General features: G+C 54.6%; 1 protein-coding gene across 1 annotated transcript; it reads left to right on the top strand.

Moving 5' to 3' along the window:
• Positions 1-13,652: 13,652 nt before the first annotated feature.
• Positions 13,653-15,718, top strand: COMTD1 (catechol-O-methyltransferase domain containing 1). Its single transcript, XM_079721285.1, has 7 exons — positions 13,653-13,843; positions 14,002-14,129; positions 14,364-14,469; positions 14,559-14,677; positions 14,786-14,840; positions 15,096-15,229; positions 15,479-15,718. The coding sequence occupies exons 1-7, from the start codon at positions 13,750-13,752 to the stop codon at positions 15,629-15,631; spliced, it is 789 nt and encodes a 262-aa protein (XP_079577411.1). The 5' UTR covers positions 13,653-13,749; the 3' UTR covers positions 15,632-15,718.

Below are 15,718 nucleotides of genomic sequence, written 5' to 3'. Positions count from 1 at the left end.
CAGCTGACAGCTCCCAGAGCAAGTTCCCAAGAGAACCCGGGAGATGCTACCTGGCCTTTTCCAACCATTCCAAGCGATGTCAGAGAACATCGCTTCCATCACATTCTGTTCAAGGAGGCTCGCCCCAGTTCAGGGCGAGGGGACACAGACCCCACCTCCCGATGAGAGGAGGGTCTAAGGATTCAGTCACATTTTTATGCCACTGCACCGGCTCAGTCAGGGGCACATCGGGCCTGAGGGAGACAGCACTGTCTGCCTCCCTGACAGGCATGAGGAGTTACCCAGGTGAGCAGGGCGTGAGCCAGAGAGAGGAGCCACCCCTCCTGCCCCAGCCCGGAACCCCCAGCTGAAGCTGGAGTACTGCTCCCTTCATCCTTGCTCATAGCCTCCAGGCCTGGTGGAGCCCCGGGCTCACGCACTCAGCTGAGGCTCCACGCCAGGACCTGGAGGTCAGACTCTGCCCAGAGAGCACCCAAGCCAAAGGCGACCCCTGGGCTCCTTGCTGCCCACCACCCACAGGTGCTTTGTTTTCCTGACAGAGATCCTTCTTTTTTTTTTTTTTATGAATACTTTGGTTTTTAAGTTTTATTTTATTTTTTTTACAGCAGGTTCTTATTAGTTATCTTATACATATTAGTGTATACATGTCAATCCCAATCTCCCAATTCATCCCCCCTCCACCCCACCACTCAGAGATCCTTCTTTTCGTCCTTAGTCTGGGGTCATTTCTGTCCCTGCCTTCCTCACTAATCTGGGGCAGACGGGAGGCCCCTCAGAGTGGGCTCCACACACACACATCAACCCCCGAGGTTTGGGAGCTCAGTCTCGGAGTCTGGAGCATTGACTCTCCCCCCAGCTAACCCCAGCTGTGGCTCCCCAATTCCCTTCCTTCTGATGGCTCTTTAAAAATCTCCCCCCACCCCACCCCACCCTCTTGGTCAGGAGACAAATACGTTTCTGGTATTGCTGTTAGTCCAGGAGGCCACTTTCCCATCAAGCAAAATACCCAGCCTTCTGATAACTTGAAAGCACCTAGTCTGGGACACATATACACAAATGCTGCTCCCCTTTCTCTAAGAGGCCACTGCTCTCCAGAAGAGGTGAGACAAAGGTTCACCTGAGGTCACATCATCTTCCCTCCACCTTCAGAGCAGCAACCAAACCGTCAGACCAGTCTGGGTGGGAAAGAAGCACCCACTGGCGGAGCGCCTGCTCCAGGTCCGTGCTGAGCCATCCCTGCCGACGGCCCTGCGAGGCAGGTGCCCCAGTCTACTCCATTACACAGTGAAGAGGCTGCAGCTGCGGCACGGGGGCGGGGGCAGGGTGATGGACTAGCTTGTGTCTGACTTGAGGTTCATTGTCACGTTTGTCTCAACGTTTATCTCTAAAACCTGTCCTCCTTCTCTTCTCCCTTCCTGTCACCCTCCTCCTGCTCGACTTCTGCCTCTCTCTCCCTCTCCTTCCATCCCTCTGTCTGTCTATTTCTGTCTGCGTTCTCTCTCTCTTTCACTGTAACCCCCACACAGGAGTCAAGGGCTGCTTAAAGGCCAGAATCACTCCAAAATGGGCTCAGCCTTCCACTCGTCCTTGGTACCAGAATCTGGCCACACTCGTTTGGAAAACTCCATGAAGGAATGGACAGTGGCTACCTGCCACCTCCTTCTCCCCACCTCACAAGGGACCTTTGCCAAGTCTCTAAGCTGAGACCTAGGGTGGGATGGATTGGGAGAGAATGACCAAAGACAAGAATGGAGAAGGAAGGAGATTATTCCCAGTGGTCAGGCTACAATAGGACACACACAACAGAGACAGGAATTAAATTTTCATCAATAATCAAAATTCCTCCCAACCTGAAAGTTCCAGCCCCAAAGGATGCTGCCCTTTGTCAGCTGTGTGACCTTAGCTATGTCACTTAACCTCTCTGAGCCAATAATAATAATCCCTACTTTAAAAGACAGTTATTATGGAATTCCCTGGTGGCGCAGTGGTTAACAATCCGCCTGCCAATGCTGGGGACACGGGTTCAAGCCCCGGTCTGGGAAGATCCCACATGCCGCGGAGCAACAAAGCCTGTGCGCCACAACTACTGAGTCTGTGCTCTAGAGCCCGCGCACCACAACTACTGAGCCCGCATGCCTAGAGCCTGTGCTCTGCAGCAAGAGAAGCCACCGCAATGAGAAGCCCGCGCACCACAATGAAAAGTAGCCCCCACGCACCACAACTAGAGAAAGCCCGTGCACAGCAATGAAGACACAATGCAGCCAAAAATAATAAATAAATAAATAATTTTTTTAAAAGACTGTTATTATGATTCAGTGAGATAAAGACTGTTGATTTGTTTGGAATGCTTTGGGCTGCAAATAACAGAAAATTCAACCAGGACTTGCTTGAGCAATAAAGACAATTATTTCACATACTGAGATTCTAGAGGTAGTTTTCAGGTTTTGTACAATGATTCAGAAATGCCAGTGAAAATCAGTTTCTTTATATATTTCTGCTTCACTCTCCTTAGCTTATTGTTTACATCTCATGCTGTTTCCTCATGATTGAAAGATAGCTGCTGCAGCTCCAGACATCACATACCACATTCAAAGAAATACGAAGAAGGGAAGGGAAATATTAATAATAAGCACCCCTTCAGGTGATAGATTCAGGTGACGCAAGGATTCCCACCTTAAGAGAGTCTGCCCTGCAGCATGATCACCTAACGTGAAACTCATTCTCATCTCAGATGCTTTTGTATTTTGAAAAAGCCTTCAGAGAAAAGTTCCCAATGGTAGGGATCAAGGGTAGTCCCCAATAGTGGCCTTTTTGCACCACATCAGCCAGTCATTGGCTGCAGTCTGCCCAAGTCAGGGAAGGCAGGGTGGGCCGGCCTTCCGGGGGATGCCTCTCGTTTGGCTGAGGGCTCGTCTCCAGCAAAGGGGCAGCTGGGAGTCATTAGCAGCAACCTTCAGCAGCTGGGGGACCGGGAAACCAGCGAGTTAGAAGGTAAACAAGCAGGTCTCCTCCCCAGAGCCCGGAGGCATCCCCGGCGTTCTCAGCCACAGAACACAGTGTGCAGGAGTAGAGGCCCGTCCCTGCCACAACCTCAGTTTCCCAGTTCATAAAATGGGTATGCAGGACCAAGGGGTCCTTTCCAGCTCTGCATGTCCAAGCTTCTGTGATTCCACTTCCACCTCACCCCAAAGTTCCAACCAGGCAGTCCCCTTCAGATGATGGATTCAGGTGACCCAAGGATCCCACCTTGAGAGAGTCTGCCCTGCAGCATGATCACCTGACGTGAAACTCATTCTCATCTCAGATGCTTTTGCATTTTGAAAAAGCCTTCAGAGAAAAGTCCCCGATGGTAGGACTCCATGCACATGTGGCGCTAGTTAAGAAAGGAGAAGGCTTCCTGGCACCTCAGGTTATATCACAGACCTTCAGAGCTGGAAGGGACCTGAGAGAGGCTCCCCCAACCCCGGCCATACAAAAGGGGAAACTGAGGCTCAGGGTGGAGAATTGATTTTCCTCACCATCACACAGCAGAGCCAGCGGCAAGAATTCTCGGCCCTGAGCCTTTCTTAGTGCTCTGGGAGGAGTCCTCGGAAAGGAGGGCTCAGACCAGGAAACGCAGCTGTCTCAGGAGGGTTCCCCAGAAGCAGAGCCTGAGTCAGGGATTCCCATTCAGATGAGTTATGGGGTGGGGGGAGGCCCTGAGGAGAAAGGGAGTGAGGGAAGCAGGATAGGGAAGGGGTAAGAGCTAAGCCAGAACACGGTCTCAGCTGGGGTCAAGCCGCAGTCCCACTAAGGATATTGGACCCCTAATAGCATCACAGAGTTTGTCCTACCTTGAGGCTTGGGGTGGTCTTTTGCACCACATCAGCCGGTCATCAGCCGTCGTCTGCCCAGGTCGGGAAAGGAAGGCAGGGTGGGCCGGCCTTCCGGGGGACGCCTCTCATTTGGCTAAGGGATCGTCTCCAGCGAAGGGACAGCTGGGAGTCATTAGCAACAACCTTCAGCAGCTGGGGGACGGGGAAACCAGCAGATTAGAAGGAAAGCAAGCAGGTCTCCTCCCCGGAGTCCCGAGGCATCCCCGGCGTTCCCAGCCACAGAACACAGTGTGCAGGAGCAGAGGCCCGTCCCTGCCACAACCTCAGTTTCCCGGTTCATAAAATGGGTATGCAGGACCAAGGGGTCCTTTCCAGCTCTGCATGTCCAAGCTTCTGTGATTTCACTTCCACCTCACCCCAAAGTTCCAACCAGGCTCCCCACTAGCCAAAACAGTTTAACAATCAGTGAGACCAAAGTAGGGTCTCCATTCAGTCAAGGCTGAACCTCACGAGGCAAGTAAAGGCAACAGTTTCTTGGCACGTGTACGTCTCCAGCCTGCAGAGCAGGCCTAGGGAGTCAGTATTTCTTGAAATGTAAGTACCAAGACCACACTGGGTTGTCAGTAAATTCATTATCCCATTACGCAGAACTGAATTATTCAGCGCTCTTGAGGCCGCCTCAGGAACGTGCCCGAGCACAGTCGATGCGGCATTAGAGGGATGGATGGAGTCAGGCCCAGGGCATGGTTGGTGCCGGGGTGATGGATCTGGGCCCAGACAGGCTGCCAGGGCTTGCAGGCACAAGGCTGCCTGGCTGGCAGGACCTGGGCACTGGGTGTTCCCGGGGTCTGTAGAGGGGGTTATGCACGTATCCACAGGCCTCCTCACCCCTTAAGAAATCGGCAGAGTATATCTTTGGAGCCCACCTGCTCCAATGGGCCCAGGGACAGAAGATCCAGGCTCCACCTCTTCCTGGCTGTGTGACCACCAGAAGGTCATTCACCTCTCTGAGCATCAGTCTCTTTATCTGTAAAAAACACAGTGATGATGCTGAATGTTCCCGGTATCCATTCTCCCTTTTAAATTTAATGATAGAACTGATTTTTTCATTGAACATATAACCCTCTAGAATAAAGACTATTTCCAGGCCAAAGTGTGGTCATGTGACTAAGTGCTGCTCAAAGGGATGCAAGTAGAATATCTTATGAAACTTTCAAGAAGTGTCCTTAAAGGAACGAGGTTAGTTCTATTTTGTCCCTTTCTTCTTCCTAAAAACTGGGTTGAAGGTGTGATGGCTGGAACTCAAGCAGTCATCCTGTTTAATGAGAAGACACCACATGAGGATGGCAACACAGCAGAGGAGAAGCCCGAGTCTCAGTTGACCCTGGAGGCTCCGTACAACCTCCAAGTTACATCTGTATAAAGTAGAAACCAACTTCTTTTTTGGATTTTTCTGTCTCTCACAGCCAAACTCAACCTTACCTTGTTGGGCAAGTCCAAGGGTGAAATGAGTTATTACAGGAAAAGTGGCCACCTCAGTAGGTATTTCCTCTAGGATATGTCAGTGGTTAAGAACTATAAGCCCTGAAACCAGAGAACCTGGGTTCAAATCCCAACTTTACCACTTATAAGCTGTGCAAATTTAGGAATGTTGCTTAACCTCTCTGTGCTACAGCTTCTTCACCTCTAAAATGGGGATAAAAATGGTACCTTTCCTCTTACAAGGTTTATGTGAAGATTAAGTGAGTTAATATGAAGTTTAACTGACACACAGTAATTGCTATATAAATATCAGCCATTAGTATTCCACTTTTGTAGATCTAGGGGGATTTCCTATGTAACTCAGGGACCTGGGTCCCTGTAACACCTCCCAAAGCTCATCTCAGTCTAGATTTTCCCCTCAAAGTGGCTGTGCTCTCAGGGTAGCAACGCCAGAGGTGTTCTGAGTTTCAACCATGACATGAACCGTTTTGCTTGGGGTGGGCGGCACAGTCTGGGATCCTTGTTTGGAGCCCACAGAGGGATTGCTCTTTGGAATCCAGGTGAAGTTCTTACTCAGCAAGCGAGAAAGAGAAACAAAAGCCTGAGATGGGCTGTGTACCCTGGGCAGGTGTCTCTCCTCTCTGGGCCTCAGGGGAATGGATTAAACCAGAGGTTACAGCTCATGCGCCAGCAGCTCAAAGACCAATGTGGAATATGAGGGAACCTCTTTGGGTTTGAGGCAGCAGGGAGTGGTGGGGACTGGGGCAGGGGCACATGACCCGTGGGGGATGGGGGAGGCACCACACAGCACCAGCCAACCTGCCCTGCAGCAAAATGGGCCCAGTGTTGTCAAATCTGCTGCTCTTTCAAAAGAAATGGAAATCAAATCTGAATTCTTTGCGAAATTTTCTGATTGTTTAGTGTTGGCTCCATTCAAATAAACAAAATACTGATCGAGGCAAACAAAATATGTCCCCAGGCCAGCTCAGGGGCCATCAGAAGTAAACAAGCACTGAGAGGTCTCCCATGCAATGCAATCGGAATCCTTGAGTTCCAGGCTCCATGTCCTGGTGTCTCGAGGGAAAATGGGCATATGCTGAGCATGGGGATAAAAGAAAGGGGCTCGTCCTCCCCAGGGAGGTAGGCGCCCTGGGCTGAACCCAGGGAAGGTGAGCCTGACCCCTTTTTCCCTCCCCGCTGGGTTCAGGATGGCAGTGAGGTGGACAGAGGCAGGAGGTTGCCCTGCGACCTCAGGTGACACTCTGACTCCCAGAGCTCCAAGTTCCTCCTCTGAGACACAGACTGGGGAATCTTCAGCTGAGGCACAAAGCAGGGACCCTGGCCCTCCTGTCCCTGCTGAGGCCCTGCCCTGTGGGGATCTCTGCACCCACGGCTTTGGGGACACCCAGGGGCCCTTGGGATCTGTGTGTAGATTGAACTGCTGATCCTGACTCTTCTCTCCCTGACCCATAATAGGGCTACACAGCCACACCCTTTGCCACGTGAGCTCACAGGGCCACCCCACAGAGAGGGCAGAGTACACGCACTTGCCCCCTAAGCAGAGCTTGGCTGAGTGATTTGTTGGGGCTGCTGGAACATGAGCAGACCTGACTGAGGCAGAGGCTTTCAAAGCACCTGTGTGGTTGGCCTCTCGCCCCCATGCTGTCCCCTGGGAAAGAGCACCCCCAGGTAGCTGCTGGTCTCAGAATGATCTGGACCCACAACCCCAAGCAGAAATAGCCCAGCTGATCCACTGACCCAGCAGTGAGAAAAGTAGGTGGTTATTTTGGAAGTTGCTGAGACTTGGGGCTGCCACACAGCAATGTTGCAGCAGAAACCTGACCGCTATGCTGGGAGGTCGTGGGCTTCCCCAACCTGGACCCAGCTTGCTGCACAGAAGCTCCCACCCTGTCTGGTCATCCACTGTCCCAGAAGCCCCTGCACCCCTGGCTCTGATGCAAATAGAGAGACTTTCCTTGGAGTGGGGAGACCCCAGGCTTTGTGCCATACAGAACTGGAGCCAATCCCCACATCCTGCCTAAGAGACCCCAGATGTCCCCTGTCTGTAGAGGGTGGGTGATCATGCCTGCCTCACCAGGGACTGGGGAGGCTTGATGAGACACCACGAGTCTGCAGCAGGGCAAGGGTGGGGTGCACGGTACTGGCATTTCCACTTGTCAGGCGGGGGAGGGGTAGGGCGTCTCCTGGGAGAAAACCGACCCCTGAGGAAAACGAGGCCTTACCTTTGGAAAGTGTGATTTTGAGTTCAGCGTGGAATCTGTCACTCAACCTGAAAAAAAGCAAAAGGGGTTATCTCAGCACCAACTCTCAATCACCCCTGAGCACAGGCCACACTGCTAGAGTGCCTGTATCAGTCAGGAATGCTTTGAACTTCAAATAAAGAATAAATAACTAATCATTGCTTAAACACAAAGGGCTCCATTTTCTCACATAACAAGGAGGCTGAGGTAAACAGTTGCTGGGAGTGGTTTAATGTCTAGATAATGTCTTCAAGGACCATCACCATCCTCACTGTTTTTTTTAATCCTTAACCTTGTTGCCTCATGGCCACAAGATGGCTGCTACAGTTCCAAGCATTTCATCTTTACACAACCTTATTCAGGGTAAGAAAAGGCTAAGCAAGAAGAGGGGATTTCTTATTATCAGGGAATAAAAAGTCCTGAGAACCACCTCTTTTTCCCTGGCAAGATATCCCTGGATATCTTGAAAAAGGGACTGGGGCGCAGAGGGGGGTTGTGACAGCCTGAGACTGATCACAGTCCATCCCCCGGAGCTGGGCACACTGTCGCCTGAACAATATTGGGCTCCTGTTGGCAAAGCAGAAGGAGGGGGTTGGTTCTGCAGTGGATGGTAACACTGTATGCTGGAGGCGGGAGAATCGGTCCCACAGAGGAGCAGGTACTAGGCAGGACTCCTAACTGCAAATCTAGAAGCTGCTTTGTGGCAAACAGCAGACTTCACTTTGCTGCAAATAACAGAATCCACTTTGTTGCAAATAGCAAACTCTACTCTGTGGCAAACAGCTGACTCTGGGAGGGTCAGAGCTTGGATGCAACATAGCATCACTCTCCTTCCAACCATGGACTCACATGCCACATTGGCATGCGAGTCCTGTGCACTGCATCTGATTGTGCGCATCAGGTCTGGTACCTGCAGGGGAGGCTGGGACGTGTGTGCTTGTCTTCTTTTGGGGAAGGAAGGATTCACAATGTAGGCCAGTGTCTCAAGGAGGAGAGAGAAGAGCTGCAGGGGGACTTTCTTTGCTATTTCTCAAAAGGACCCTCATGAAGTCTTGACCATTTGATGGCTCCTGAGTGTCAGCTGAGGTGTCCGGCAAAAACGATGACGCGCAGGAGTGGCTGTGATAGTGGCACCCTGACCATCCCATCAAGAAGAAACGAGCAGGGCTTCCCTGGTGGCACAGTGGTTAAGAAACTGCCAGCCAATTCAGGGAACACGGGTTCGAGCCCTGGTCCAGGATGATCCCACATGCCGTGGAGCAACTAAGCCCGGGTGCCACAACTACTGAAGCCTGCGCGCCTAGAGCCCGTGCTCCTCAACAAAAGAAGCCACCACAATGAGAAGCCCGCACACCGCAATGAAGAGTAGCCCCTGCTCACCACAGTTAGAGAAAGCCCGCGCGCAGCAACGAAGACCCAGCGCAGCCAAAAATAAAAAGAAATAAATAAATTTATTTTAAAAAAAAAAGAAGAAGAAGAAGAAAGGAGTAGGTGACACCATGAAACACACACCTAAGTCATCCACTGGGGACTCCCAGAGACACCCAAATGCCAGGACCTGAGTAGAACCAGAGAAATCAGATCACAGGTAAATCTCTGGCGCATGGTGGAAGCCTCTCAAGAGAACTCGATGAACTTCCAGGGGATATAGGAGCTCTGGACTTGGGCCAGTGGTGAGATGACAAACTCTTATGTGAAGCTGAGACAGGGACACGTTCACACCTGGCTCTGCCACTTATATGTCACCAGACATCTGGGAACCTCAGTTTGTACATCTGGAAAACGGGGGCAATGCTAGCTTCTTGAGAGGGTGGCTGCGAGGAACATGCCCACCGCCCATTCTGTCTATGCAGTAGCAGGGAATCCTCTGTATTTAAGTACCTAATGTGACTTCCCTGGTGGTCCAGTGGTTAAGACTCCTCGCTCCCAATGCAGGGGGCCCAGGCTCAATCCCTGGTCGGGAACTAAGATCCTGTATGCCGCGTGGCGCGGCCAAAAATAAAAACAAACCAAAAACCTCACACCGTTGTTCTCAAAGAGGGGGGACGGGAACTAGGCAGGGTTATCTTCATCCTGACAACCACACTGAGAGGCTGCAGTTGGTGGCAGAATTTGACCACTCTCTCATGATCTCTACCACCAATGTTACTCTCTCGGTCATCAACTCAGATGGCAAGGGGAACTTTGCAGATGGAACTAAGGTCACTAACCAGCTCACCTTGAAATGGGGAGATTATCCTGGATTAGCCGGGTGGGTCCCCTGGAATCACGTGAGCCCTGAAAAGCAGAAAAGGAAGGCAGAGTGATCTGAAGCACCAGAAGTATTCGAGGTGCCTTCCACCTGGTGAGACCCTGAGCGGAGGATCAGCCAGGCCTGGCCTGACTCCTGACCTACAGAACGACGAGATTAAAAAATGGCATTGTGGGCTTCCCTGGTGGCGCAGTTGTTGAGAGTTCGCCTGCCGATGCAGGGGACACGGGTTCGTGCCCCGGTCCGGGAGGATCCCACATGCCACGGAGCTGCTGGGCCCGTGAGCCATGGCCGCTGAGCCTGCGCGTCTGGAGCCTGTGCTCTGCAATGGGAGAGGCCGCAACAGTGAGGGGCCCACGTACCGCAAAAAAATAAAATAAATAAATAAAAATAAATAAAATAAAAAATAAAAAATGGCATTGTTTTAAGCCACTCAGCGTGTGGTGGTTCATTACACAGCACAGAACACTAAGACAGAAGGATCATCCCCATTTTTCTAGCTGAGAAACTCTGAGCTCACACAGCCACAAAGTGAGTGGTGGACCAATGTTTGAACCCAAGTCCCTCAGACTCCGGAGCCCATGCTGTCACTTCCCATTTGGCCTGTCCAGATGAGGAAACTGAGGCATGAGAGGCCAGGGCACTGCCAGCACCAGCTCCACAGCATCTCAGCACAGAGGAGGCGGGAGCAGGCCGTGGCCCCTGTCCTCCCCCACTCATCTGAGGGGCCCCAGAAGCTCCTGATTCGTGGTCTGTCTGCATCAGCGCACTCGGCCCACCATGGCCCCCGGAGCCACTAGAGTCACAGCATTGCCCCCCGAAGTCTTAGGTGAAAAGCTCGGCAGACCTCACCCAGATGTGGTCAGACTCCAGGCTGCAAGTTTGTCTGTGGAGAGAGGAGGCCTCAAGAAGGCAAGCCCTGGACAGAGGCTCACAGGCACCTCTGGGAGAACCACAGCTGCCAGGGAAGAGCCCACAAGTGCAGGAAGGGGACTGAAGGGCCCAAAGGTAGGAGAAGGATTCTTGGGGCAGGGCCTGGGAACTGGGGGTGATCAGCCAGCCAGTGAGGCCTCTCTGGCTCCGACAGACTCCACTCTTATGTCCTAACTTCTCTGACCCATGTTCCAAATCAGAAGAAACAGCTGTCCTATGGGCCAGGTCAGACACAAAGATCAAAGATGTATTCAGTTTGGCTGACATGGAGCTTAAAAAAAAAAAAAAAAAGTCTAACCCAAGTGTTTTAAATTGTGAGATTTCACATTAAAAGCCAGATTTCCAACCTCTTTTGAAAAATCAGAAGCTCCAGCCACAACATGCTCTTCTTCCCACATGGCCAAATGAGCGGGAGCTGAGAGGCCGCCACACCTGATGGGGCATCAGTTCTGGAGCACCACAGTCCCCACTGCTCCCTACCGCCCCCCCCCACCTGCCTGCCTGCCTGACCCCTGAAGATATCTGAATTCCAATCCTTTAGGCCCAGCTTGACTCCATAACCTTACTCTTCTGTCCCTACCCCGCCCAGTCCTGGGGGGTCCTGGGGGAAGGCGCCCAGCCTGTGTGATGTTAGCAGGGCTGAGAGAAGTAGGGGTTGGGGGCATTAGGTTAGTAACTCAGGGGCCTCTACCAGATCCATTCTTGTGAACAGCTGTTTCCAGTGACCCAGTCCGGCTAAGAATTTGGCAGGGGTCAAACCCCCTGACTTCCTGGTGTCGACCCAACAGCATGTATGGGCACCCATCCTCTCTGCCCTCATGACCAGCAGGTGCCTTGGTGCCTAATGGGGCAGCTGCACTTGGCCAAAAGGGCAACTGAGAGAGGCAGAAATGATCCTCCCCCACCCCTAGAGATAGCTGCCCACATCCACGTGGCCCTCTGGGGAGGCCCAGCTTCCACCGCCACCACTGGGGCCACCTCCAAGGAAAAGAACCCAAACCTACTTTGTCTTCAGCCCCCTGGTCTTCTAGGAAAAGGCCCTGTAACAGATTTGGAGGCGACATTTTGCTCCCTTCATTGTGAACTGAGACACCGGCGCTGTAATGGAAGAGACAAGAAATGAGTAGCGAACGGGGAAGGGAGGTGGAAAAATTAAATTTTGCGTGATCAGCAAGGTTTCAAACAATCGCTCGCCAGCTGAAGTGGGTGCCACGTCTATAAGTCATTCTGTTTTATAGACCATTAGGATCTCCAGAGAGAAGCTGCATAGAGACCACTGCTTTTTGTTGAAATTAAAATGTCAGAGAAAAAGAAATAGAACAAAACAGGGAATCTGCAATTAATTACCAGGCCATAAAAATTCAATAATCAGGAGGCAGAGCAGCCGCAGGCCCAGAGGTATCAGAGCCAGCGTAACAAGAATGGAATACATTAATCTTTTCAAATTAGTTTTTTAATCTGAGGGGGATATATGGTGACATGCCTCCCCTCCCTGCACAGGCTCCGGCCTGAAGCCAGGTGGGGGGGGGGAGGTTCTGGTGTGAGCTGGGGGCCTGCCCAAACCCAGACCCCCAGACAGGAAAGAGAGTGCCGGTTTGTAGCCTCGGCTGAGCCCAGCGCCCCGGTGCCCCCTGGCCTGGTGGAAGGGTCTCAGCAGAGGAACCATGAAAGCACTTCTGGTTTCCCCAGGGTCAAAAGAGCTCATTGTGTGTCCACGCTCCTGCGTGGTCTCCCGCGGGCCCAGAGCTCCCGCAGCTCCGGTTAGTTCCGGGCTCTGAGTTCCGGGCTCTGATCTCCGGGCTTCTTTAGTTCGCCCGGGCTTCTTTAGTTCGCCCCGTCTTCAGCCTCAGCCAAACCACTCCCTCACCAACATCCCCCAACAAGCCTGTCCCTGAGCCTTGCTGGGGCTGAGCCTCGTCTAGAAAGCCCCCGGTGGGGCTCAGGTCTGCCCAGTGTGGTTGCTGAAGGCTGGTGTCAGGGGACAGCCGCGGAGCAACAGCCGATGGAATCTGACTCCTTTTAAATGTAACAGCTATAGCCCACTAAGTCCCAGGCCCTGTGTGAATCCTTCACCTGGATTTTCTCATTTCATCTCCCGAGAGGTCAGGACTGTTAAGAACCCCATTTTACAGAACAGAAAATTGTGAAGCCAGGACACACAAGCTCCCCGTGTCCTGTGGTCTCTGAGCCCAGCTTCGCTAACACAAGCCAGGAAAGCTTCTTTCACCTCGCCCCATTTGGCACACAGTCGGGGTTCCCATCACTGTTCACTGGATAGCGTCCCTGCGGAACAGCCCTGAAAGGGGACTTCACCTGCCCTCTGATCTTTCCTCCCCAAGATATCTTCAACTTATGATAACAGCGGCTGCCATTTCTTGAGCAGCTACTGTGTGCCAGGCTATGGGATCTGGTGCCATTAATAGTAAGACAGTGGTCCCAGTTTTACACAAAGGAAACTGAGGCTAAGAGACTGATGGGCCCAAGATCTCACACCTAAGCCTAGCTGGCACCCAAGAGCATGATTCTAAGGGTGTTGTCTCAGCACCCCATCAACCAGACCTGACCCAGGGGTCCCAAACCCCAACTCCCCCCAAACATACATTCCTTCAACTTGACATCCTTGGTGACCTCCCCCAAGAGGCCCCCCCCGATCCTCTCGGTCCCTCCCAGGGTTCCTTTAATTTCTATTATTTGTACCTGTTAGTACCCTGTTATACCGACGTTCTACTCGCCCACCCACATATGCCCCTGGGGGTTCTCAGCAAAAATGGTAGCGATGAGGAAGCAGTACAGCCGCCGGCACAGTTCCGAAAGCGGCCACTAGATGACGACTGACCCACTTGGGCGGGGCTTGCAGTAAGGCCATGAGGCCGCCAGATGGTGGTCGAGGCCGCGGCTCCGAAGGCACTGCCCGGGCAAGTTGGAGCCGCGAGGGCCCGCGGGTCCCAGGGCGGTCCCAGTAGCCCTAGCGCAAGTGACCTGGACGCCGCTGCCTCCTGCCCGCACCATGACCCAGCCCGTGCCCCGGCTCTCTGTGCCCGCCGCGCTAGCCCTGGGCTCGGCCGCACTGGGCGCTGCCTTCGCCAGCGGCCTCTTCCTGGGTGAGTAGGGCCGGGCCTTCGGCACCCTCGGCAGAGGCCCCGCGGGCGGGCGGACGCAGGAGCAGAGCCCGTGAACCCGCGAGGCTGGCTGCGGCTGAGGCTCACCCCTGGCGCCCTGGAGCCCCAGGCCCTGACCCAGCACCACCCCTCCCCGGCAGGGAGACGGTTCCCTCCATGGCGATCCCGGCGAGAGAAGCGCCTGCTGCCCCCGGAGGACAGCCCCCTGTGGCAGTATCTGCTGAGCCGCTCCATGCGGGAGCACCCGGCGCTGCGGAGCCTGCGGCTGGTCAGCAGGGCCGGAAGCGGGAACGGGCGCCCACCTCGGGCCGGGAGGGACCCACGTGGCTGTGTGACCTAGGGCTGGTCTGTGGCCCCCGTCCGCGCAGGCCGGGCATGGTTGGGCGTTCCATGAGGGTCCGCCCCTGGGCCACGCCCACAGCCACGCCTCTGGGGGCTCTAAACCTGGGGCTCAGCTGGGTGACTGGCAGGGCTAGTGCGACCCTCTCCTCCCCCCAAGCAGCTGACCCTGGAGCAGCCGCAGGGCGATTCCATGATGACCTGTGAGCAGGCCCAGCTCTTGGCCAACCTGGCTCGCCTCATCAAGGCTAAGAAGGCGCTGGACCTGGGTAGGGCGCGCGGCTGGGGTCACTGGGGGCCGGAGTCACCAGGCCGTCGCCCCACTCTGGCCTGAGCCTGTCCCTGTCCACGTCCCCAGGCACTTTCACAGGCTACTCGGCCCTAGCGTTGGCCCTGGCGCTGCCCCCGGCTGGGCGCGTGGTGACCTGCGAAGTGGACGCAGGGCCCCCGGAGCTGGGACGTCCCCTGTGGAGGCAGGTAAGTGTCCCACACACCTGAGGCCCTCGTCGGGCCCCTGGAGCCCGGCCACTCCCAGCTCCGGAAGAAAGGACATGCTGACTCTGACCCCGCTCCTCCCGCACGCAGGCCGAGGAGGAGCACAAGATCGAACTTCGGTTGAAACCCGCCCTGGAGACCCTGGGTGAGCAACGGAGCGGAAAGGGCCTTGGCACCATTTCCCAAATGGGACCACCCGGCGCGAGGTAGTGACCCGGTCCAAAGGGCGGGCTTGGGCAATGACAGCCCCCCCGCCACCCGGTACGCGGCCACATGCAGAGTGGCAGGCAGGGGCCCTCGAGTACCTGAATGGTCACAGCGCCTGGGCCGGCCTGGGCGGGGTCTTCCGGCCGCTGGGGCCTGCGGACTCAGCTGCATCTGCCCCTCCCTCCCCCGCAAGATGAGCTCCTGGCCGCGGGCGAGGCCGGCACCTTCGATGTGGCCGTGGTGGATGCGGACAAGGAGAACTGCACCGCCTACTACGAGCGGTGCCTGCAGCTGCTGCGACCCGGAGGCGTCCTCGCTGTGCTCAGTGTAAGGGGCAGCCCCGGGGCAGAAAGACCCTCTTGAACTGGGTCCGTCTTTTCCTTGGGCTCCTCCTCGCCCCCCTGCCCCAGAGCCCCGCCTAGTACAATCACGTAAGCCCCTCCCCCCAGGTATTCGAACTGAGTCCCCAGGTTTTCCACTTTCCCCTGCTCAGGTCCTGGGTCTCCAGCTCTCACCCCGCCTCCTGCTCAGGCACCCCCCCAGGCCCCGCCCCCACGATGCCCCGCCCTTCCGCAGGTCCTGTGGCGTGGAGAGGTGTTGCAGCCTAAACCACAGGACAAGGCGGCCCAGTGTGTGCAAAACCTGAATGAGCGCATTCTGCGGGACGCCAGGGTCCACATCAGTCTCCTGCCCCTGGGCGACGGCCTCACCTTAGCCTTCAAGATCTAGGGCTGGCCCCTAGCGAGTGGCCTCAAGGGAGGGGCCCTGGGACCCCCAGCCATCGACATCGAGTTTTAAATCTGACAATAAAGTGAG

Source organism: Hyperoodon ampullatus (assembly GCF_949752795.1).
Source record: "Hyperoodon ampullatus genome assembly, chromosome: 1".
NCBI lineage: Eukaryota > Metazoa > Chordata > Mammalia > Artiodactyla > Ziphiidae > Hyperoodon > Hyperoodon ampullatus.
Note: the sequence above shows the minus strand (reverse complement) of the source record. Positions and strands in the feature narration are given on the sequence as shown.

Bases quoted from the DNA above. Each gene is read 5' to 3' on its own strand.
- COMTD1 (XM_079721285.1), top strand. From the start codon at position 13,750: ATGACCCAGCCCGTGCCCCGGCTCTCTGTGCCCGCCGCGCTAGCCCTG. The intron at 14,470-14,558 runs GTAGGGCGCGCG...CCACGTCCCCAG, and splicing joins TAAGAAGGCGCTGGACCTGG to GCACTTTCACAGGCTACTCG. The intron at 14,678-14,785 runs GTAAGTGTCCCA...TCCCGCACGCAG, and splicing joins GACGTCCCCTGTGGAGGCAG to GCCGAGGAGGAGCACAAGAT.